This window comes from Hemitrygon akajei, chromosome 20 (genome assembly GCF_048418815.1).
Source record: "Hemitrygon akajei chromosome 20, sHemAka1.3, whole genome shotgun sequence".
Taxonomy (NCBI): domain Eukaryota; kingdom Metazoa; phylum Chordata; class Chondrichthyes; order Myliobatiformes; family Dasyatidae; genus Hemitrygon; species Hemitrygon akajei.
In genome coordinates, this window is record NC_133143.1 from 41,912,389 (window position 1) to 41,938,874 (window position 26,486).

General features: G+C 41.3%; 1 protein-coding gene across 4 annotated transcripts in view; it reads right to left on the reverse strand.

Annotated features, from left to right (window-relative positions):
• Nucleotides 1-4,829: 4,829 nt before the first annotated feature.
• The window catches only part of LOC140713975 (C-C chemokine receptor type 3-like), a 29,557-nt gene continuing 7,900 nt past the window's right edge, over nucleotides 4,830-26,486 (reverse strand). The window contains exons 2-3 of one of the 4 annotated variants that reach the window (XM_073024660.1): nucleotides 12,893-12,940; nucleotides 4,830-7,354 (exon numbers count right to left, since the gene is read on the reverse strand). In XM_073024660.1, the coding sequence (XP_072880761.1) occupies nucleotides 6,294-7,334 (1,041 nt within the window). In that variant the 5' untranslated portion in view covers nucleotides 7,335-7,354; nucleotides 12,893-12,940 and the 3' untranslated portion in view covers nucleotides 4,830-6,293. Of the gene's footprint in view, nucleotides 7,358-11,836; nucleotides 11,951-12,892; nucleotides 12,944-26,486 lie in introns of those variants that run through there. The other 3 variants (XM_073024661.1, XM_073024663.1, XM_073024662.1) reach the window with 3 other exon arrangements.

Consider the following 26,486-nt stretch of genomic DNA (forward strand, 5'->3'; position numbering starts at 1 on the left):
TTTCTCTGATGGATTATGTATTGCATTGAACTGCTGCTGCTAAGTTAACAAATTTTATGTCACATGCCAGTGATAATAAACCTGATTCTAACTCTGATTCTGATTCTATAATAACGCATTGGTCATAATATAATTTGTGGGATTCTGATTCTAAAACTGGATCATGCTTGTATTTATAGTCCGATATAGTTTCTATTATGAGTTTGTATTTTAAAGCAAGATTTTGGTGAATGATGCTCTGCCACTTGATTGTGCCTGTGTAAGTAATCAGATTGAATTAAACTGCTACAGGCTCCTGTAATGTGTTGGCTTATTTCTGGTTTCTCTTGGCAATTTCTACATTTAATGTCTTGAATTTGTTGGTTTATTATGTTTCTTGGTAGTTTTGTGTTCACCACCTGGTCCTGTCTTGCCACAAGGAACACATCTGTTTCTGGGAAGTCTCCAACTCTGAGCCAGGCATGTGACATCAGGTCTGCTCAGACAGTGGGGATGTCTTCCATGGAGGGATATGCTCTTCCATTGGTTAACTTTTTCTTCAAAGGTGAGAATTTCTTCATTTCTCTGGGTTGTGTTCTCATTTAAGTTTTGTGGTGTGTACTTCTTGTGGTGAACTACATATACCTGTCTGGACACGCCCCCTGCTGACTGCTCCTGTGGCTCCTCCCACAGACCCCTGTATAAAGGTGATGGAGGTCTGAGCCCGGCCTCTCAGTCTCCAGGATGTAGTATGGTGGTCACTCACTGCTCGTTCCTTCTTCCAGTCAATAAAAGCCGATATCTCGCTTTTACGTCTCAGAGTGAGTTACTGATGGTGCATCACTTCTTATCAGAATTGCATATGCCCTTGTGGAGTGCTGAATTCTGTTTTGTTGATGAAAATATATCTTTAGAAGTTTTATCTGACTGTTGTATAGATTTTTAATGTCTGTTATTCCTCTTCCCCCTTCTGTCCGAGATAATAGTAATCTAAGCACGTTCAAGTGTATATAATGTTTTCTGAAATTTGTCCTTTCAGTTCTTATTTTTCTTTGTAAATTTTCTAGATAGATTTCAGAACAAGATATTATGCCAAAAGAATATGTTAATATGGGTGTAAACCCCAGGCTCGCCAGCTCATGTTCGTCTAGCAGAAAACAACCTTTGGCCCCACCAAACTGAGCAATCACGTTTGTGTGGATGCTGTGTAACGCACCACACAGTTACAAACCCATGACGCAAAATATCAGACAGTATACCATATGCAATTAAATGATCAAACTTAATGAATCTTAATCTGAATATAGGGTTAGTAATGAAAATAAAAAAGGGCCCAAATCAAGGAAAAGTCAAGAGTGCACGTTGGAGCTCACTCAGTAGTCATTCTTCCACCATCGATCTCCTCCGAGCGTCACTGACCTTCAGACCTTCCGATCCCAGCCTACTCCATCTGCTGGTCTACCAGCTCTCTCCACACGTGTCTTCTCTCATCATCTCTCCTCAACAAAGACCACAAAAAACCTCCTTCCAGATTCACAAGACAGAACAACAAGCTCTGATTAGCTAACATGCATACCACAGTCCTGTTATCTCCAGCCGTAACCCAAGCATTGCTGCTACAGAGAAACCGTCACCCCAGCAGTGAACAGCACAGAGAAGCCATTACATTGCCCTTAGCAGTGAAACATTACAAAGAAGCCATTACATTAGCAGTGAATCCTTACAGCGCAATACATGGGTAAACCAAAAGTGCTTATTGTCTTTTGAGCTCTGCTTGGAAGATTTTTGTAAGCCTTCTTGTACTTCTGTAACTGTCAAATGTTTTCCTTTTACAACACCATGATCTATTTTCTTCCTTGTTGATATCCCAGATACTTATATGTTTCATATTCGTCCACCAGTTGGAATTTATACTGCTGCTCTATTTTGTACTCTATTAGCCCTATTGCACCTTTCTTTATGTTTATTTTTCTGCACTTATCCAGTCCAAAGTTCATGTCTATATCTTTTGAAAATTGTTCTCTTATTTGAATTACTGATGAAGGAGCATATCATTTCCAATTGTCCATGCATAGACATTGTATCAAGGTACAATTCATTTCGTTGTTTCTGATTTGATACCCAATTTTCATCAGATTAAGCAAATTAAAGAGCAAGATTAAAGCTAGACAGAACCATACTGGACTTGTAGAGTCGCTCTGGAAAATGCCTGGGTTTGATTTGACAATGGTGGCTGTTCTTTTTTGGTGTTTAAAGTATGCTGATGCTTCATCCCGTGTTGAAGGAAGTATTGGGTGTAGTTTATATATATTAAGAACTTCTATTAACCATGAGTGTTGGACAGCATCAAAAGCTTTTTGGTGGTCAACATGATTTTTATATTTATTTTTTGTGTTCTTTATCTTATTGTATTTTGTTTGTTCTTTTGACCTGAAGTGACAATTATTTCACTCCCCTTTACACTTAAGTTCTGAAGGCCCTCTGTTGTGTCGACTCCGGATGTTGCGTTCCAGCTGCCTTCCTTTGATACACAAGCCAGTAAGCAAGCCAGGGCAGTACAATATGGAGAGCAAGCTGTTGCCTACGCGGCAGGCTCCTTCTCTCCACACAGTCGATGAATCCAAAGAAATGGCAGAGACCGATACAGTTTGGCACCAGTGGCATCGCGGGAGTTGGCATTCATCATTGAACTCAATGTAGGACTTCCTTTGCAACTCCAGAGCTGGAGTCTTTCCTGGGGTTTACTCCCGATGCATCTCCTATGAGTAGGTAGAGCCGCAAGGCCGAGGAGGTTTGAAATCAGCGTTTTCCTTCTCCTAGATGAGCTGTCAACCATGCCTGACACTTGATGAGCCTCATCAGCTTGAAGCAACTGGTTTTAAGATACTAGTAACCTGCTTTTGTCAGTAGAAATAGTTTCACCAGGCTTAGTAGCTAAGTCACTCATAAAAGGCAGGAACTGGACTTGGTTGTCAGAGACTATTTGAGACAGAGGCCATTGGGAGAATTTCATAGGTAGTGGTGTAGGGTGATGTAATTGGGAGAAAGGCACATAATTCACAATCACCGACATTGAGTTAGGGTTTCATTTTAAGAAGCTGGTCTGATGTGATGACGTTATTACGTAAAGAGTTTTAGTGTGCTTTTGTGTGTAGATTTTGGAATTCAATAAAATGTGTTATGGGTTTCATTGAATGTAAAACACCTCATTTTGTTTTACTTGTGTAGACCTACAGTGGGAGCTTATCCCCACTATCCTCCTTCCCCTGGCTATGACAACCTTAAGGAACCACTTGTATACTGGAAATGACATTAACGAATCTTGAGAATACGTTTCATTAGTGGGGACCATATAACAGCCAGATGTTATAAAAGCATGCACAATTCACTGATAATTTTGAAACACTCTCTATTGAAAAACAGTTGTCATTACCACTCAATTCAAGAAATAGTGTGGATCAACAATGAATGTTGGCCGTGCCAATGACACTCAAAGCATGTGAATGTGGTACAAATATAAATCTGGTTACTTATGCCTTATCATGTAGTCAGTGTCTGCCCTAGATTCATTCCTAGGCTTGATGACTCTGTAATGACACTTGCCTCAACATACATTGTCAAAATGTACCAAGCTGAGATGTTGGTTGACTACTAACCTTGGAAACACAATGTGTAAGATACTGGTGATGGGAATAGCAGCAAGTTAATGCTGAGGAAATCCTGCAGACTTGAATTGTTGCAGTAGGATCTGCATGAAATATGGTAGATTCTCTGACTTCTTAATATTCCTTCCTTCAATGTACCTTGATTTGAAGATTCAAAGGTCCAGGTGTGCAATTTTGTGTTCCAGTTTTAGGGAAATGTCTTCATAATGCTCCCGCCAAGCCCAAGAGCATTTCTGAGTAGTAAAGAAAAGTCTTTGAAGTAAGGGGTGAAAGGTTATTGGGAACAGCTAGGAATGAGGAGTTGAGGTTACAACCAGATCACCGAGGAGCCCATTAAAAACATTTAACAAACAAGAAGCTTCATTGAAGAGGAGAAGTAAACAAGGGCTTTCAGTGATATGAATACACACTGAAGTATAAAATTGGATTCTTTAATCTGGAAAGGAGGCAGAAAATACTATAAGATTCTTGCTAGATATCAATGAAAATGAGCCTGGCGTTATGCTAAGATCACAAAGGAGTGCTCTCAGTAGATCAAGAGCAAGCCAGAGTAAGGCTAAGATAGAATCAAGGGTGCATTATGGGAGGTTCTGGGGAAATGACTCATTAACATGACTTATAACCAGATTGGAAGCATTGCGGTACTGGATACACCTGCAGAGGATGTTTCTGAAGATTGAGAACCTTGCATTATATTTAGATTTATTCCTATGTTAATTATTATAATTTGTTTGGTAGTTCGTGCCCAAATGCATCATCTGAGGAAGGTAGCAAAGTTCTTAGCGTGAATATGTTCATTGATTGTGGTGTTGTTCTTTCTATCTTTTCCCAGTTAAATGTAAAATAGATTACCTATGTATATGTAGTTTCATGATTTGTGTATATTTGCTATTGTGTGTGACTATTACTTTAATATTTTTTGGCGAGGGGGTTTACTATTATCTTAAGCAGAGATGTTACATGATTAAAAATGGAATATTTTAAAACATGTAACACAACTAAATTGAGGGTAATCGTTGCAAATAAAAAGCATATTCCTTTGATACTCCTGATATAGTGCAAGTAGAACTCCATCCATGGTGTTTTCTAAGTCCTCAATTTCTTTCCTCTTTAACTGACAAATAATTGTGATATCACGATTTATTAAAATAAAAGGTAACGTGTGCAAGAAACAATAAACTCCTTTTATTTTTTCTTTCACTCTTTTGACGCATAACTTTCAACATTGTCAGGCTCAGCAATAATTAGTAGCACAATTTCTCAATCCCAGGACATGTAGACAAGTTAAAATCACAGAAGTGATATTGAATTCAAAAGCAACACAAAGCTGATCATGACTGAAAGCGCGGCTACATTTGTGCTGAGAAGCCAGTCTGAAGTTGAGAGAAAAAAAAATATTTCAAACATTTCTGATATGTCGCCTTCTGGTTTAGATTTCTTAAAACATCTCATTATTTTACATCAAAACTTATCGTCACAGTTACTAAACAAAGGCATCATAAATTGCAAAGGTAAAAATTTGACTTCAAATATACTTTCTAAAACAGATTTAAAAAACAAAGTATTATATATACAAAGGGAGCAAGAAAGTAGCTGTGAAAAGGGTAGATGATCAAGGAAGTAAGAGGGAATTTATGTATGGAGCAACAGGAAATGGGTATGTGTTAAATGAGTACTTTTCATCCGCATTCATCGAGGAGAAGAGTATGGATGATGAGTTTAGGGAGCGATAAGTTGATATTTTAAGGAATGTTGATAATAAGGTGGAACTTATTGGCTTGAAAAACATTAAGGGAAATAATTCCTCATGGCCTGATAGAATTTATCTCAGGGTGGAGATTGCTGGGGTTCAGCAAAGAACTTAGCATCATCTTTAGAAGGCTGGGCAATAGATAATGTTGTCCCTTTGTTTAGGAAGGGCAACGGCAACAAACTGGGGAATGAGACTCACATCGGCAGTAGGGAACTATTGAAGAAGATTCTTAGGAATAAGATTTACACATGTTTGGAAAAGCATCGGCTTATTAGGGAGAGTCAGCATGCCTTTGAATGTAGAACTTAATGGAACAGTACAGCATAGGAACCGGCCCTTTGGTCCAACCTGTATGCATTGACCAAGATACCAATCAAAATAATCCTATTAGCATGCACCACTTTTATCCCTCTGCTCTCTGACTATCCATGTGTTTGTCCAAATACCTCTTAATTGTGGCGAGTGTACCTACTTCAAACAATTCCACTGGCAGCATGCTCCATGCAACTACCACTCTCTGCTTAGGAAGAAAACTTGGCTCACAAATCTCCTTTAAGACTTCCCAACCCCCCACCATAAAATCTGTACCTTGTCATATCGATATTTCTGCCCTGGGATAAAAGAATCTGAATTCGAATCTGACAATTTACCCTCTCTACGCCTTTCGTAAATTTATATATTTCTATCAGGTTGCCCCTCAGTTTCTAATCCTCCAGTGTCTCCTTATGGATAATATTCCCTAATCCAGCAAAATCCTGGCGAACCTTTCCTGTTCTTTCCAAATCCTCCACATCCTTCCTATGGTGTGGCAATCAGCTCTGCACATAATGCTCTTTGCATCACAGTGGGTGGAAACAGGCCAGGCCCTCTGCTGTACTGTTCTACCTTGCATGTTTTTACCAGTTATTTGTTGTATCGTTTCCATCAGATCCTTCTAAATTGGTATTCCTGCTGACACTTATCTGCACAGGACAAGCCAGACTATAGGGCATACAATGGCCGCAGAAATAAATTAGGTGCCTTCTAAATTTTTCACCAACAAAAGCATAAAAAATGGGATTGAGGCAGCAATGGAAATAAGCTATGCTGTGAGAGATGATATATGCATAATCCATGCGTTTATCATAATCACAGTTCCGAGCATCTAGTATTCCGAGCTCCTCCAAAGATCTCAAAAAAATCACAACATTGTATGGTGCCCAACACAAGAAAAACACCACTACAATGGAGAATATTACTCTTAGGGTCCGGTGTTTCTGTACTGTTCTGCACTTTATTATTGTTTGAATTATCTTAAAATAGCAGTACACGATGATAATCAATGGAAGAATGAAGAACAATGCATTTTGCTGAGAATTTTTCAATAGTATCCATGGAACCGGATTAGATTTTGGGTAGGTATTGTCACAAATAAAGATATCATCATCGCCCATCATAGATTCGGAAAACAGAAACTCAGGGATGGTTGCGATTATACTAACTAGCCAGACAAAAGTGCTTGTTATTGCTGCGTAGCGAACTTTTCTGGATCTCACAGCACTTATTGCATGAACAACTGCAAGGTACCGATCAATTGTCATCAGTGTTAGGAACATTATGCCACTGTAAAAGCCAATATTAAATACCCCACTCATTATTTTGCACATTACATTCCCAAAGATCCATCCCAATATATGGTGCACTGCCCAGAAGGGGAGGCTAATAGCAGAAAGCAAATCTGAAATGGCAAGATTAAGAATGAATATATTTGTAATTGTTTTTAGGTATTCATATTTTACCAATATCACCAAAACCAGTCCATTTCCAAGTAGACTCAACATCAGCACAAGTGAATAAAATGGAGGCAGCAGTTGCCTTGCAAAATCGTTGACGGCCTCTTTATCACAAATAAGTTCATAGTCATCGTCATAATCTTGATATTCTGTTGTGACGTTCATCGTTGGTAGATAGAAGGAATCTGCTTTTCAAAAAAAGATATTTAAATCATTTCTACATGGTTTGCCTTTTAGTTAATTTAAAATTTCACAGGAAACACTGTGCTATCTTTCATTAAATTCTTTTGCCCTTTTTACTCGATTAAACCTTTGTTGAAATAATTCTTTGTATCAGAATTTTAACCTTTTATTCTCGCCATCCTATTGTGCAATTTTATGCTCTGGATTGCTGTGGAAGTTCTACTAGTGGTCCTCAGAGCAATAATCAGAAGGCACCCTGACTAGGGGTTCAGAAGTCATGTAACCTGCAAAGGTCTTTTAAAAGGCAAATGATAAACAGGGATCAGATTATGGACATTAATTCCCTAAACCAGGAGATTGAAGGCAAAGGAACTATTCCATTTACAAGAATCCATGGTGAACCATGCTACTGAAATGCAGGTCAGAGAGGAGATCAAATTGCTGAATTGTATCAGATGCAGGAAAGTCCCTGTAGCAAGGTCAAATGGTCCTGGAAATGCAACCGTATTAAAGATTAAAAATTAGCTTTATTTATTATGTGTACTTGAAACATACAATGAAATGCGTCACCTGCATCACAGTCTGAGGATGTGGTGGGGTGAGCCCACAAGTAATGTAAAGCTGACATGACATGGCATACCCACAAATTACTAACCCTTACTAACCCGTACGTCTTTAGAATGTGGAAGAAAACCACAAACTCCTTACAGAGAGTGGCAGGCATTGATGTCACATAACCGATGCAGTAGCATCAGAATTATAATCTTGAATGACTCTGTTAAAAACATCAGTGCCTTCCACCTGAAAATTGCATGCATGCATCAATTCCTTGAACTTGAACAAAACAGGTCTTCTTAGACCCGATTCTTCATGGTATGCACAGTTCAATCTGCACCTGCATTCGCTCCACTCGGTGGATTTCATTCATCAGGCCTGTTTATTAGGATGGCACTTGAAAGATGTTGGCCCCTGCTCTTTGAATTATCAAGTACCAGTGATCAATGCCTCTCGGCCAGAGGGCAGGGAATATCATTCCTCACTCCATGGACTTGATGAATGCTTCTTGTTGATTCAATTCACCATTCAGAAGATCGCAAGTGGAATATTTCAAATGGTTTGTGGGGTAAAATTGAGCAGTCAGGTTAATTCTGTGGTAATGTCCAGCAGGGATATTAAATCAGCAGATTAATAATGCTGTGCTTAGCTCTATAAATTTATGCATTCTATAATATTGAAGGAAGAATGTGGTGCTACTTATTGATGCCTGGACTAAAACTTAAATTCCTGAAACTATTTTATTATGTGATTTGATGTGATACAATTTCCAATATCCCAATCAACTTTGATACTGGCATATTTTTATTCTATTATTCCTCAGTAATGAATCTGGTTTAAGATGGTGCCACCAAAGGTATGTGACAGCTCACTGGCATCCAGTTCCTAGAATGTGGCACTACTCAGTGCTTGGACAACTTAAATACCGGTCCAGGTAGATCGGAAGCCTGACGGTTGGGTTCGGAGGCAAGGGTCGGGTTGATTTTGCTCGCTCTCCTGCGGATGTTTATCCTTTTCTCCGTGGTGCCAAGGCTGTGAAGTTAGCCGGCTGCTGTGTGTTTCTGCCCCGCTGGTGTGGTGAACTGGGGGCCGAGGCTTTGGGCCTACTCCAGCTGCTCTGGGAATGGATCTGGGATGGGCTGCTTTTGGCTTGCTTCTGTTGTGTGTCTGTGTTTTTACTCTCTTTCCCTGCGCCATGGTTTTTGGTCTTCTTTTATTGGATTATTCGGGTCTCTCGCTTTGCGGCTGCTGGTAAGCAGACAAATTTCAAGGTGTATAAATAAAATATTCTTTGATAATAAATGTACTTTTTGAATTTGAATCAGAGCTTAAATGTGAAGTCATGTGTCTTAAATGCTAATATAAACTATGCACTTGACGTTCAGTCCTCTGATCTTCCCACGTACACAGCTGATAAAAATTTAAAGAGATTACGGATGAAGTGATTAGCTTTATTTGTCACATGTACATCAAAACAAACAGTGAGATGTGTCACTTGTGTCACAGTCTGAGGACGTGCTGGGGGCATCCCACAAGTATCGCCATGCCTCAGCGCCAACTTGGATGCCCACAATTTACTAATCCTACCCTGTACATCTTTGAGATGTGGCAAGAATATGGAGCACCCAGAGGCAACCGATGGGTCATGAGGAGAACACCCAAACTGCTTACAGACAGCAGCAGGATCTGAACCCCGATCACAAGCACTGTAAAAGTGTTATGCTAACCGCTACACTACCAGGTCAGGTGCAGTATAGGATTTGCTGATGGAAGGTACTGCTGGAGCAACACAAACAAAATGCTGGAGGAACTCAGCAGTTCCGGCAGCATCTGTGGAAATGAATAAGCAGTCAACTGCTGGAGTTCATCGGGACATTGCTGAAGGTTTGTCAAAAGTTGTGAATAGTGTTTCTTTTAGATAAGGAGGCAGCAAACAACATGTCAAATAATCCATGTAGTTAAAACAGGAACGCATCCCCGCTTCCAAATCTGCTAATCACCTCACAGCTTTGAGGCATGTTGATTTTAAAATCAATAATGACAAAGATAACTTACAGACATTGTTTAGGATAGAATAAAGTTAATAATGAGTGATGTAATGGACCTGACTGTCATTTTCCTGGGAACACAAATGAGGGAGGGAACAGAGCGACTGCAAGATATATTTTCCACCTCCTAAACCTGATCAGAATTCTCTTGGCTAGTTTATATTTAATAAATGTCTTATCTTGAAGTTTCATGGGGTAAATGGAGAGGTAGAATGGTAGCAGAATAGGACTTTCATCCACCGGGTAATTTTACCATGTCAGAATCTGTTCAGCTAATTTACTTAAATATTTATTGGCAGCCCAGAGCTTCATCTCCAGTGTAAAATGGAAATAAATATCTCTTGTGGAAGTATTCCTTAGCTAAGGTATTTACAACTCACTTGAGCTCCAGATCAGCTTCTTCTTCCATGTAAATCTAAGTCAGATACTTCTAGCTCCATTTCTTGGAGACATTTTAGCTAGCACCGTATTTTAGGCCAGGTACTATGAAATCACCTCAAGTACTTCTCAGGTCAGAGAACGCCTAGCTGACCCAGGTTATTTCCACTCACTGAATGCTGCGTGCACACAAATTGTATGTGCAGACCTTAAAATTCTGAACTGAATGAGAATGACGGGGTCAGATTGGAAGAAGCCTGACAAGTGAGGAATTGGAACAGCGAGGAGATAAGTTGCAGAGGCATGGGACTCTCTCAAAAACAAACAAAAAAGGCAGGCCACTGTGACAAAAGCTTGAATGATCTTGTGAAAGCAGGAAAGGTTAGAATCTTGCCAAATTTTCATTTACATTTTGTTCATCTGAGATATGAGGGCCTTGTGCCGAATCAACCTCATGTTGTAAATTCAACTTTGAATAATGATTCACAGTTTAATTTTTCTAAGTCATTATTCATAGAACTAACTCCAGCTGAGTGTTCTCTTTGTTTTCTATTTGAACACCCAAAATCTAGTCTCTGTTAAACTGTTCTTTAAGTTCCTTCATTGATTATGAACTATCTTAAGAGATAACATTCAGAAACTTGAATTGTTGTTAAACAAATATAAACCGATGGCGGCAAACACGATAGAAGAATATTGACTTGGATTACATGTCATGAATGTTAGCTTGCAATGAAACCTACAAAGTGAAGGTGACCAGTACGTTGATTTCAGACGGCGTAAATGAAAATGGATCATAGTTTAGCAGTTTTCTTTCTTCAACAGTTGTAAGATCAGTGAAACACTTATTATTTCTTGTTGCTGTTTGGAGTGATTTGTCAGTTTTTCTGTGCAATGGGGAGGGGTGCTGGGCATCTATTTCTTGCCGTGTGCACAATTTGTCTTTCTGCATGGGGAGGAGGTTTCATGTTGCCATATGTGCGATTTGTTTTTTTTGTGAGCAGAGGGTTTATGTTTTTCTTTGAACGACTTCCATTGGGGCTATCCGGAGAAGATATATATCGGATACATACTTTGAATCTTTTTAGAAGTTGAAATTAATTATCAATAATCTTGAAAAGCAATATTTAAATGTTGTGCGTACATTTGTGGGTATAATTGAATGGTGCTTTTGGTGTTATCTGCGGACTTTCTCAGGATGCTGGAGGAGATGGTCACAAAATTTTCTAGATGTATGCAGAATATGTTGGGTCCAAATGGACTTTTAACTGAAATGAACTGCAACTATTTCAAAATGATTGTATGGAAAAATAATGATAGAGTTTTAACCCAACATATTTTTAAAGCAGTTTGGAAATTACTAAACTATGTTTTGCCACAGATCAGCTCAAAGAATTTCATTATGGTAAGTTGTAGAGGCATTATACACGAGGAAAGGCCCTCAGCCTACAGGGTCCACATTAATCTACCGTGGAGCAACTTACCAGTGGTCAAGTAACCTACCAGCTCATACAATATGAGAGAAAACTGGAGCAACTGGAGGCAACCTAGATGGGCACGGGTAAACGTTCAAATTCCACACAGGCATCACAGGAAGTCAGGATTGAATCCATGTGACTAGGGCGAAATGGCCAGCTGTGTCATTGTGCTTCTGTTAGCGAATGGAGATTTGCAATACACTGAAGAAAACATTTACAAAGACACTTCCCACTATATCCTTAGAGCTAGTCATGCTTCATTGAAGAGGAATGGTCTTAGTCCACGTGGGTCATGTACTGTAAAGAAGGATTTTGATGAGTAGTGGAAGCTGTGTTCAGGCATGTAATCAATCCATCATTCATAATCTTTGTTAGGGTCAACCAAACCTATAGATGGAAACATCAATTTTCTCTCCAAGGAAGTACTTACAAACACAAACAACAACACACACAAAATGCTGGTGGAACACAGCAGGCCAGGCAGCATCTATAGGAGAAGCACTGTCGACGTTTCGGGCCGAGACCTTTCGTCAGGACTAACCGAAAGGAAAGATAGTAAGAGATTTGAAAGTAGTGGGGGGAGAGGGAAATGCGAAACGATAGGAGAAGACCAGAGGGGGTGGGATGAAGCTAAGAGCTGGAAAGGTGATTGGTGAAAGTGATACCGAGCTGGAGAAGGGAAAGGATCATGGGACGGGAGACCTCGGGAGAAAGAAAGAAGGGGGAGGAAGCACCAGAGGGAGATGGAGAACAGGCAAACAACTAAATATGTCAGGGATGGGGTAAGAAGGGGAGGAGGGGCATTAACGGAAGTTAGAGAAGTCAATGTTCATGTCATCAGGTTGGAGGCCACCCAGCCGGTATATAAGGTGTTGTTCCTCCAACCTGAGTTTGGATTCATTTTGACAATAAAGGAGGCCATGGATAGACATATCAGAATGGGAATGGAATGTGGAATTAAAATGTGTGGCCACTGGGAGATCCTGATTTTTCTGGCGGACCCTACACAATAATATTCTTAACACCCACTTCTGATTTTAAAAAAACTCTCTGACTAGCTAATAAAACAAAATGTACATACCTAAGCAGAATGAGGTCCTTCTGTATTAAATGGAGACAAGGAATAAATCTACTGGGGGAAAATAAATTATTAATATTAATGAGTTGAATAAACAAAGTGGACACAGTTATTGGAATTAAATTAACTGCATACATATATCTAACATCTGATTTTTTTTCTTTTTCAACTGAATTGAAGGACTAATTTTCCACTTATACCGTCCAGTTTTGGAAAAAATTAAAGAGAAAATATAATCCTGCATTCCAAATTTCAAATGTCAAAGTAAATGTATTATCAAAGTACATATACGTTGCCACATACAACGCTGAGATTTATTTTCTTGCAGGCATTCACAGTAAATACAAAGAAACACAATAGAATCAGTGAAAAATCGCACGCAAGATGGACAAACAACCAATGTGCAAAAGACAACAAGTTGTACAAATACATGAAGAAAACCCCCCCAAACAATATAATAATAATCAGTAAATAAGCAACGAATATTGAGACCATGAGATAAAGTTTGTGGGAACAGTTCAGTGATGAGACCAGTGCAGTTGTGTGAAGTTATCCCCATTGGTTCAAGAGCCTGATGGTTGAGGGGTAGTAACTGTTCCTCAACATGGTGGTGTGAGTCCTGAGGCTCCTGCACCTCCTTCCTGATGGCAACAGTGAGAAGAGACCATGACTTGGGTGTCTGGTGGTCTTTGATGATCGATGTAGCTTTCCTGTGACTATACTCCATATAGATGTGCTTATTGGTGGGAAGGGTTTTATCAGTGATGGACTGGGTCATATTCACTACTTTTAGTAAGATTTTCCATACAAGAGCATTGGTGTTTCCATACCAGACCATGATGCAACCAGTCAATATACTCTCCACGACACATCTAAGAAGTTTGTCAAAGTTTTTGATACCATGCCAAATTTTCACCAATTTTTAAGAAAGTAGAGGCACTGCCGTATTTTCTTCATCATTGCACTTGGGTGCTGAGCCCGGGATAAATCCTCTGAAATGATAATACCAAGGAATTTTAAATTGCCGACCTTCTCCACCTTGGATCTCCTGATGTGGGCTGGCTCATGGACCTCTGGTTTCCTCATCCTGATGTCAATAATCAGCTCCGTGGTCTTGATGACATTGAATGAGAGATTGTTGTTGTGGCGCCTCTCAGCCAGGTTTTCAATTTTCCTCCTATATGCTGATTCATCAGCACCTTTCATTTGGCCAATGACAGTGGTGTCATCAGCGAACTTAAATACAGCATTGGAGCTGTGCTTAGCCTCACAGACAGAAGTATAAAGTAAATAGAGTAGATGGCTAAGCACACAGGCAAAGTAGTGCTGAGGTGCCTATTTGAACAACTACAATCCTTTTGGCTAGAGGTGAATTTGAATTCGAATAGTTAAATAAATCAATACCAAAATGTAGTTAAGTAATCGTGATGATAATGTAATTTTATTGTGAAAACTCATTTGATTCATGAATGTCTTTTACAGGAGACATCTACAACATCTAACATGTCCGATATATTTGTATATCCGGATCCACAGCACTGTGATTGATTCTCCTCCACACTTCCAAACTGCCTAGAAGGTGAATGTAAGAAAAAGTAGGATTGTACAATAAATGCCTTGCCAGTGTTAGCCACATTCTGTGAAAGACTTGCTTGAATACATTTGTTATCTTCTACCTTTGAAGATTGTGTTTACTGATAACCATTTGTGGTTTCTTTGCTCCTCCTAGGTTACCTTTTGTCCTCACCTACGATTCTACTGGCCTCCATGTCCAGCACATAATTCTCCATAACTTCCGAACTGCCCACGGGATCCCACCACCAGGCACATCTTTCCCTCCCCCCACTCCCACTTTCCATTTTCCACAGGGATCCCTATGTGACTCCCTTGTCCATTTGTCCCTCTCCATTGATCTCCCTCCTGACACTTATCCTTACAAGTGGAACAAGTGCCACACCTTCCCCTACACCTTCTCCCTCACAACCATTCAGGACCCTAAACAGTCCTTCCAGGTGAGGCGACGCTTCACCTGTGAGTCTGTTGGGGTCATCTACTATGTTCGGTGCTGCCGGTGTGGGTATTGGTGAGACCTGATGTAGACTGGGAGACCACTTCACCGAGTACCTTCGCTCCATTTGCCACAAAAAGCAGGATCTCCCAGTGGCCACCCATTTCAATTCTACTTCCCATTCCCATTCCAATATGTCAGTCCATGGTTTCCTCTACTGCCATGATGAGGCCACACTCAGGCTGAAGGAGCAACACCTCTATATTCCATTAGGGTAGCCTCCAACCTGAAGGTATGAACATCGATTTCTCATATTTCCACTAACTGCTCCCCTCTCTTTCATCATTCCTCATTCCTGTTTCCCTCTTTCAGCTCACTTCCTTACCTGCCCAATACTCCCCTCTAGTACTCCTCCCCTTCCCTTTCTTGTATGGTCTTCTGTCCTCTCCTATCAAATACTCCTTCTCCAGCCCCTTATCTCTTCCACCAATCAGCTTCTCAGTACTTTACTTCACCCCTCTCCGTCTCCCTGGTTTCACCTATCACCTTGTACTTCTTCCTCCTCTCCCATCACCTTGTTACCCTGACTTCTCCTCTTCCTTTTCAGTCTGGCCTGCTGAGTTCCTCCAGCATTTTGTGTCTGTTGCTTTGGATTTCCATCAGCCCCATGATTATGACATATTTGTGATTGGACAAAGCAGATTGGGAGCAGCTGTTTGAGGATAAGTGCACATCTGACATGTTGGATTCTTTTAAAGGCCAATTGATTAAAGTTTGGGACAAAAGTGGTGCTGTGAAGATGGAAGTTTATGAACCTTGAATAACAAGAGATATTGTAAGTTTGATCAGAAAGAAGCATTTGTTGGATTAGACAGGCACTTGAGGAATACAAAGTGATAGGAAAGGACTTCAACGTTTAGGAGAGCTAAAAGGGGCCATGAGATGTCCTTGGCAAATAGTATCATGGATAACCCTAAGGCATTTTATACAATGTTTAAGAGGCATTTAAGCTGACACATGAACACAACAAAAACATGACCGATGTCATTATGGTCAGTGAGGATGTGGTGGGCTGATGGATATGTTCCTGTGCTCAGCTGTTCTATTTTCTTGCCCCCAAGACCACACAGAACTTGTAAGCCAACTCCTTCATATTTTAAGCACATTGCGGTCTACTGTCCGTGGGCAGATTTGCATCATGTCCTCCGGAGGTGTCAAATTAAAAAGTACCTTTATCAGATGGATTTTTGGGCCATGTGTGAGAGAATACAGTGGGGGAGTGGATTTGGAACTTTGTTTAATCTTCAACCACTTTCTTCTGCAGATAACTGAAGGTTGCACTTACTCACTGAATACAATGGGGAACTTTTATTCATTGATATGCTCCCAAGATATGATGCACATTTCCCATGGGTTATTCGTGGTTCTTTATTTTCAGAGAGCGGTGTTGTACAATGGGGAAGAGTAGGTAGACAACTCTGGCTTTGCAAGTACGTTAAGTGCAAGGCCCACTGTTTCATACACTTCAGTGAAAAACTTGTCGAATTGAAACTCAGCACCTGCTTGTGCACAAACACAAGCAACGTCTGTCTGCTGCAGACGATGACTTAAGCTCGAGGTGGCGTATGTTGAAGTCTGTACCAGTGACCTGTAGACCAGTTTCAGTCAAAGTTGGGAGCTTGATATTTGTGAGATACTACGGGATGCAGAGAATGATGGAGGAAAGTACAGGGTGATGTTGCCGTGTTGCTTAACAGTCAGCTCTGAGTTTTGGTATGCTATGGACTAAATACAAATATAAAATGGAGACAGATTTCTGGAAGTAAATAAGAACATAAGTTAAGGCAATAGAATCAGGCCACCTTCCTATCAAGTTTTCTCCACCATTTCATCATGGCTGATTCATTTCCCTCTCAGCCCCAATCTCCTGCCTTCTCAACATATCCCTTCCTGCCCTGACCAATCGAGAATCTATCAACCACTGCCCTAAATATACCCAATGACTTGGCCTCCACAGCCACCGTTGGCAACAAATTCCACAGATTTGTCAATCTCTGGCTAAAGAAATTCCATAAGAACATAAGACTATAAGAAAATAGGCTATTTGGCCCATCGAGTCTTCTCCACCATTCCAATTCATTTTCCTCTCAGTCCCAGTCTCCTGCCTTCCCCCCATGTCCCTTCATGCCCTGACCAATCAAGAGTCGATCAACCTCCACAGCTGCACGTGGCAATGATTCACCACCCTCTGGCTGGAGAAGTTCCTCCTCATCCCTGTTCTGAAACGATGGCTCTCTATTCTGAAGCTATGTCCTCTAGTCTTAGCCTCACCCACCGCAGAAAACATTCTCTCCAAATCCACTCTTTTAAGGCCTTTCACCTTTCGACAGGTTTCATTTAGGTCATCCCTCATTCTTCTGCATTCAAGTGAATACAGACCCAGAGCTATCAAACGCTTTTCTTATGACAACCCTGGAATCATTTCTGTAAACCTCCTTTGAACCTTCTCTAGAGTCAGCACATCCTTTCTGCGACAAAGGGGCCCAAAGCTGCTCACGATACTCCAATTGAGGCCTCACCAGTGCTTTATAAAGTCTCAATGTTACATCCTTGCTTTTACATTCTAGTCCATTTGAAATGAATGCTAACATCACATTTGCCTTCCTCACCACAGACTCAACTTTTAAATTAACCTTCAGGGAAATCTGCACAAGCACTCCCAAATCCCTTTGCACCTCAGATTTTGTATTTTCTCTTCATTTAGAAAAGAGTCAACTCTTTCATTTGTTCCACCAAAGTGCATATCCATACGCTTCCTGACGCTATATTCTATCTGACACTTATTTGCCCATTCTCCTGTCTAAGACCTCCTATAGTCTCTCTACATCCTCAAAGCCACCCGCCCCTCTAGCTATCTTCATATTGGCTGCAAACTTTGCCACAAAGTGATCAATTCCATCATCCAAATCATTGACACATAACATAAAAGAGATGGTTGTTGACTTCAGGAGGCACGGAGCGACCACTCTCCACTGAACATCAACGGCTCCTCGGTAGAGATCGTAAAGAGCACCAAATTTCTTGATGTTCACCTGACGGAGAATCTCGCCTGGTCCCTCAACACCAGCTCCATAGCAAAGCTCCAGCAGCGTCTCTACTTTTTGCGAAGGCTGAGGAAAGTCCATCTCCCACCCCCCATCCTCATCACATTCTACAGGGGTTGTATTGAGAGCGTCCTAAGCAACTGCATCACCGCCTGGTTCGGAAATTGCACCATCTCGGATCGCAAGACCCTGCAGCGGATAGTGAGGTCAGCTGAGAAGATCATCAGGGTCTCTTTTCCCGCCATCACGGACATTTACACTACACACTGCATCCATAAAGGAAACAGCATTATGAAGGACCCCATGCACCCTTCACACAATCTCTTCTCCCTCCTGCTGTCTGGGAAAAGGCTCCGAAGCATTCGGGCTCTAATGACCAGACTATGTAACAGTTTCTTCCCCCAAGCTATCAGACTCCTCAATAACCAGAGCCTGGACTGACACCTTGCCCTACTGTCCTGTTTATTATTTATTGTAATGCCGGCACTGTTTTTGTACACTTTATGCAGTCCAGTAGTCTGTAGTCTGTAGTCTAGTATAGTCTAGTCTCTGTGTTTTATTACGTAGTTCAGTCTAGTTTTTTGTACTGTGTCATGTAAACCATGGTCCTGAAAAACGTTGTCTCATTTTTACTATGTACTGTGCCAGCAGTTATGGTCGAAATGACAATAAAAGTTGATTTGACTTGACTTGACTTGACTTGACTTGATTTAAAAGGAATCGGTCTGAACACAGACCCCAGTGGAACATTGCTAGTTACCAGCAACCAGCCAGAAATGGCTCTCTTCATTCCCACTCTTTGCCTCCTGCCAATCAGCCACTGCTTTATCCATGCTAGAATCTTTTCTGTAATAACATGCGCTTGTAGCCTGTTAATCAGCCTCATGTGTGGCATCTTGTCAAAGGCCTTCTGAAAATCCAAGTACACAACTTTAATCGATTCTCCTTTGTCTATCCTGCTTGATATTTCTTCAAAGAATTACAACAGATTTGCCAGAGAAGCACAACTAACAAAGTTAAAGTGAAAATAACGTGAAGAGGGCCTTAGTTGGGAAAGTTGACAAATTTGATAGTGCTAATGAGGACTGGGAATCGTATATGGAGAGGTTGAACTGTATTGTTATGCAGATGATGTAGAAGAGGAAAAGAAAGCCTCCAGGCTTCTTATCTGAATAGGTGCGAAACCATAAAAGTTCTTACACAACTTAGTAACTATTGAGAAGCCAACAAGCAAGATGTCCAGCGAAGTTGTTGCAAATTTACAAAATAACTTGAGCCCTAAACCGCTGGTAATAGCTGAGAGAGTTAGATTTCACAAAAGGGTCCAGTTAACGAATGAGTGCATTTCTGAATATATTGCAGAACTACACAAACTGTCCCAGTACTGTGATTTTGGAGATGGACTTTCTGATGCAGTAAGGGGCAGGTTTGTACATGCATAGTCAAAGCACTCAAAACAGACCTAATCTTAGAACCGGCATTGACCATTGCAATATTCAATATTGTTAGAGAATGCAGAAAAGGATGTGCCGGAACTACAGAAATGGATTTTAGAATGTGGAGCATACAAAATGTCCCTGAAAGGTGCAAAAAAACCAAAAATGTTATCCACGTGGCAAATCCTCCCATGATGCAAATGGCTGTTGGCCCAAAGAAAAAGAGTTTGCAGGAAGTGTCACAGACAAGATCACATTGAATGAGTGTGCAAGTCAAACAAACAGGAAAAAAAAAACACATAGAGTGAAAAGTTTCAAACACAAAACTAAACAAATGCACAAAGTGACTGAAAGTGAAACAGAATCAGACAAAACAGAGTCTGACAAAGGTGAGCTGTTGTGCCTAGAACTACATAATATTACTGAAGAAGGTCACAAAATCATATGGATCACAATAGATGTGTCTGGTGCAAAACATAAAACGGAGCTGGATGCAGAGTCAGCTTTGTCTATATTTTCAGAGGCTGACTACAACGGACTGTTTTCTAAGTTACCTTGAGAAAAGAACTCAGTGATGCAAAACACCTACAAAAGTGTTACACATATACACAAGTGTCTCCCAAAGGAAAAAGGAAAGTAGATATGACAACACACAGTAGGCAAAACACAGTAGTTAGAGCTTTATGTGTTGAAAAGTGGAAGGCCAACACTCTTCAGATGTGAATGGTTGAGAAAAATCTAATTAGACTGACACACAATCAAAGTTCTCAAAGTGTCATTACAGGCATTTTCAGCCCAAACAATATCACTAACCAGAGACTGGCACAGCTGTTTAATGCTAATGAGAAGGTGTTTGAGAAGGGGATTGATAAACTCAAAAGCATGAAGGCCAGAATTGAACTGGATGAAACAGCGACATCAAGATTCCATAAAGCGTGTCCAGTGCCTTACGCACTACGTCCTAAAGTGGATGCTGAACTTCTGATCTTGGAGGTGTCTGGTATTCCCTCCAAGGTTGAGTAAAGCAATTGGGCCACGCCCATTGTTCCAGTGATTGAGAAAGGGAAGACTGGAATTGTTTCCATATGCAGGGACTTTAAAGTGATCATCACACCTGTGCTGCATACTGTGCAGTATCCCTTGTCTTGACTGTTACACATCTTTGGCAGGTGGGGAGAGGTTTTCAAAGATTGATTTATTACAAGCCAATCTGCAAATGGAGATTGAATGGTCAAGTAGGAAGTTCCTCGCAATCAATACTCAAAATGGAGTGTTCCAGTATAATCGTCTCATTTTTAGCGTGGCCGAAAGTAAGTGCACCAAGCTATCCCAGGAATATAATGAAACCTTGATGACATCATTGTGACTGGCAAGAATGATAAAGAGCACCTCCAGAACCGTGATAAAGTGCTTACCAGGCAGAGTGAGTATGGTCTACATGCAAAGAGAGTGAAATGTGAGTTTTTCAGGAATGAAACCTCATATAGTGGACATGTTATTGACAAGTATGGCTTACATAAGTCATAAGAGAAGCCTGAAGCAGTGCCACAGATACCCAACTGGAAAATGCGTCACAACAGAGGTCATACTTGGACCTTGTAAGCTACTTCCGCCAGTTTCTTTCAAACATCGCTACACACCGTTACAGACAGCAGCGAAGTGGGAATGGTCAGAAAGATTTGAAAGAGCAATCAAGGAAACAAAGAGACCAATAACATCAGATGAACTGCTCACCCATTATGACTCATCACAGCCCATCAGACTGGCATGCGATGTTTTCCCTTATGGCACTGGTACTGTTTTGTCACATACTATGGAAGATGGATCTGAAGATCTGGTTGCATTTGCTTCAAGATCACCGGTGAGCACAGAACACAACTGCATGCAGATCAACTGAGAGGCCCTTCATCTAGTATGGGGAATAAAGAAGTCCCACCACTATCGCTACGGACAAAAGTTTATGCCAGTGACAGACCACCAGCCCCTTGTGTCCATTTTCAAACCCAGGAAGGGAATCTCAGTGATGACTGCTATCCGGTTGCAATGTTGGGCACTGTTCCTAGGAGCCCACTCTTCTGATGGAGAGTTCAAGGGTACCAAACAACACAGCAACACTGATGCTTTGGCACGTCTTCCGCTATTGATAACTGAAGAAGAAAAGTCTTTATTCTGTGACCCAGCAGGAGTATTCCACTCAGCTTTGGTGGACTAATTGCTGGTAACAAATTCTGAAACACAAAGAGAAATAAGGAATGACCCAATGTTGTCAATAGTCTATGACATCACCATGCATGGATGGCCAAGCTTATGTTAATCCTATATTTCCAGAGTTATCAGTGAGGTGAGACCAAAATGTCTGTACATCAAAGAATGCTGTTGTGTGGATCTCATGTTGTGGTTCCTTCTGAACTGTGCACCTGGGTGCTAGAAAATCTGCATGAAGGACAGCTGGGTACCTACAGTCAAGATGAAGAGTCTTGCTCACAGCTATGTGTGATGGCCGAGAATAGATTGACAGATTGAAGATTTGCCCAAAAGCCGATCTGGATGCCACAAAGTTCAAAATGCACCTCCACAGACACCATTACACCCGTGGGAGTGGTCATCATCACCATGGCAAAGAGTACGTATTGACTTTACCATGCTCTTTATGGATTCCTTGATTCAGATTGCTGGGGATGCTCATTCAAAGTGGCCTGAGGTCATACCAATGAAGCCAATCACATCAGAAAAGACTGTTTCCGCTTTGAGAGCTATCTTCTCCAGAAATGGGTTACCAGAACAAACTGTGAGTGACAATGGACTGCAATATACATCAGAAGAGTTCAGAATATTCATGAAGAGAAATGGCATCAAACATTTCAAGTCAACTCCACACCACCCAGCAATAAATGGGATAGCTGAAAGGTTTGTCCAAACCTTCAAGAAGTCCATTAAAGCTATGGACAAGGAGGACATTTCTCTACAGTAGGAGGTGGCCAACTTCCTTTTTGTGTATCGGAACTCTGTTCACGTGACAACAAAGAAAACACCTGCAATGCTGTTCATTAGCGGGAATCTGAGATCTCACATAGACCTCCTGAAACCAGATCTATGCTGGGGAGTGCAGAATGAACAGTTTAGCTAGTTGCTAAGCAAATCAGCAAGGAGCTTCAAGGTTGGACAGGAATCCTAGCGCATGATTTCTGGGAAAGCAAGTTGACACCCGGTAGGTTAGCAGTAAGAACTAGACCACAGATATACACAGTCGATGTTTGAGATCAGATGTGGAGATGTCATGTGGACCAGATACTGGATGCTCAACCAAAGAACACACCTGAGTCAATTGGATCCAACTAGGTGGACTCATTACAGCCACCAGACTTACCTCTCAGTGATGATCATGTCACCAATAGCAATGTGACAGCTGCAACAGAGAAAGTTGTCTTTGACAAGACACTGGCCAAACCTGATGCCACTGCACAGTCCAAAGGCACTATCCGGAAAGAAACAGAGTGCCACCCAAAAGAGTGAACCTTTTGTATATGGATGTTAGTTATGGACTGTTATGGTGCAAGCATGTTTATCTGAATATGGTTTGTTAAAGGGAACCTGAATGTTTTGTTGCATATAGTTTATTACATTGATCTAAAGGGGGAGGAAGTGCAATGTATGGATCTATTTCTTTTAGCACAATGACTCCCCTTAGCACTGGTTATGGGCTGATAACTATGCATTCACATTGATAGCTCTTTCTCTCTCAGCAATGTGAATATGCCAGTTAAAGCCACCTCCATGTACGTTATTTTATTTAATTGATATGTAGTTGTACAGACACAACAGTTTTCCAGCAGTCCGATATCCACTCTCATCTCTCTTTTGCACTTCATGTACCTAAGAAACTTTTGGTATCCTCTTTACTATTATCAGCTACCTTGCTGTCATATTCCATCTTTACCTTCTTAATAACACACACAAAATGCTGGAGGAACTCAGCAGGTCAGACAGCATCCAGGGAAAAGAGTAAAGTTGATGTCTCAGGCCAAGACCTGTCATCACGACTGGAAAAATGATGAGAGGTCAGAGTAAGGAAGTTGGGGGAAGGGAGGGAGAAACACAGGTGATAAGTGAAACCAGGAGGGGAAGGGGCGAAGTAAAGAGCTGAGAAGTTGGTTGGTGAAAGAAATACTGGGCTGGAGAAGGAGGAATCTGATAGGAGAGGATAGAAGGCCATGAAAGAAGGGCCCATGGGGAAGACCAGCAGAGAGAGGTGATAGGCAGATAGGAAGGTAAGGTGAGATAGGGAAATTGGAATGGGGTATGTTGAATGGTGGGGGTATTACCAGAAGTTCGAGTAATTGATGTTCATGCCATCAGGTTGGAGGCTACCTAGACAGAATATAAAGTGTTGCTCCTCCAACCTGAGTGTGGCCTCATCACGACAGTAGACAAGGCCATAGACTGACATGTTGGTTTGGGAATAGGAAGTGGAATTAAAATGGGTGGCCACTGAGAGACCTCACTTTTTCTGGCAGCTGGAGCATAGGTGCTCAGCAAATCAGTCTCTCAATCTGTGCCGGGTCTCTCAGCTACTCAGGAGGCCATACCATGACCCCAACAAACTTACAGGAAGGACTGTTTGGGGCCCTGAATGGTAGTGAGGGAGGAGATACAGGGTTAGGTGTTGCACTTGTTCTGCTTGCAAGAATAAGTGCCAGGAGGGAGATCAGTGGGGAGGGATGAATGGACAAGGGAGTTGTGTACGGTCCAATCCCTGTGGAAAGCAGAAAGTAGGGGCGGTGGGGAGGGAAAGATGTGCTTGATGGTGGGATCCAGTTGGCAATGGCAGAAGTTACAGAGAGATATGTGCTGGATGAGGAAGCTGGTGGGGTGGTAGGTGAGGACAAGAGGAACCCTCTCCCTGATAGGATGGTGGGTGGCTGGGATGAGGGCAGATGTATGTGAGATGCAGTTGAGGGCAGCAGTGAATGTGGAGGAAGGGAAGCCCCTTTCTTTGAAGGAGGAGGATATCTCCTTAGCTCTGGAATGAAAAGCCTCACCCTGAGAGCAGATGTGGCAGAGACAGTGGAATTGAGAGAAAAGGATGGTGTTTTTACAAATAACAGGGTGGGAGGAGATGTGATCCAGGTAGCTGTGAGAGTCAGTAGGTTTATAATATACATCAGTAGATAAGCTATCTCCGGAGATAGAGACGGAGAGATCGAGAAAGGGGAGGGAAGTGTTGGGAATGGACAAGGTAAATTTGAGGACAGGGTGGAAGTTGGAGGCAAAGTTGGTGAAGTTGATGAGCTCCGCATGGGTGCAGGAAGCAGCACCAGTGCAGTCATCGAAGTAGCGTAGGAAAAGTTAGGGAGTGATACTAGTGTAGGCTTGGAACATAGACTTTTCCACGTAGCCGACAAAAAGGTAGGCATAGTTGGACCCATGCAAGTACTTATGGCTACAGCCTCTGTTTGAAAGAAGTAGGAGGAGCTGACGGAGAAATTATTAAGAGTGAGGACAAGTTCTGCCAGTGGAAAGAGGGCGGTGGTGGAGGGGAACTTGTTAGGTCTGGTGTCCAGAAAGAAACAAAGAGCTTTCCTTGTTGGGGGATAGAGATGTATAGGGACTGGATATCCATATGAAATAAAGATGATTGGGGCCTGGGAACTTGAAATCTTTGAAAGTCTTTACCTTCTTAATGTCTTTTCTTGTTACCTTTTGGTAGTTTTCGAACTTCCCGCTGGTTTTTGCTCTATTATGTGCCCTCTCTTTGGCTTTTATGTTTTATTTGACTTCTTTTGTTATTTTTGTGATTGTGTCATCTTGCCTTTAGAAATCTTCTTCCTCTTTGGGATGTATATATTCCGAGCCTTCTGAATTGCTTCTAGAAATTCCAGCCGTTGCAGCTCTGCCGACTTTCTGCCAGCATTCTTTTCCAATCAATTCTAGCCAACTCCTCTCTCATGCTTCTGTAATTCCCTTTACTCCACTATAATACTGATACATCCTCAAATTTCAGGGTGAATTCAATCATAACATGATCACTCTCTCCTAAGGGTTCTTTTACCTTAAGCTCTCTAATCAATTCCGGTTCATTTCACAACAGAATGGCTAATCCCCTAAAAGGCTCAACCATGAGCTGCTCTAAAAAGCCATTTTGTAGGCACTCTAGAAATTCCCTCTCTTGGAATCCAGCACCAGCCTGATTTTCCCAATCTACCTGGATATTGAAATCCCCCATGACTATTGTATGATTGCCCTATTGCATGCATTTATTTTCTCCTGTTGTAATTTGTAGACCACATTCTTACTGCTATTTGCTGGGGGGGGGGGGGGGGGTGGCTGTATATACTGTAACTTCCATCAGAGTTTTTTTACCCTTTCAGTTCCTTAACTCTATCCACAATGGTTCAATACCTTCCAACCCTAAATTCCTTCTTATCTCCATTCTAAAAGGATGTCCTTCTATTCTGAGGCTCCCCCACCACAGAAAACATCTTCTCCACATCCACTCTATCGAGGCCTTTCAAAATTCAAAAAATTTCAATGAGGTCAACCCTCATTCTTCTGAATTCCAGTGAGTAGAGGCTGTACCACTACATTGACTCAGGCCTAGGAGGCTGGTGTTGGCACAGAGCCATCAAACACTCTACATTTGACAACCTTACAATCCTGGAATCATTTTCAAGAATCTCCTTTGAAATCTCTTCAACGTCAACATATCCTTCCTTAGATAAAGAGCCCAAAACTGCTCACAATATAGCAGGTAAATACTAACATCATGTTTGCCTTCCAAACCACTGAATCAATTTGGAACATAACCTTGAGTGAATCCTATATAAGGACTCCCAAGTCTGCTTGAACCTTGGATTTTTGAATTTTCTCTCAATTCAGAAAATAATTTACCCTTTTATTTCTTCTACCAAGAGCATGACCATACACTTCCCAACAGTATTCCATCTGACACTTCTTTGCCCATTCTTCTAATCTGTACAAGTCCACCTATAGCCTCTCTACTTCCTCAAAACCATCTGCCCCGCTATCAATCTTTGTATTGGCTGCAAACT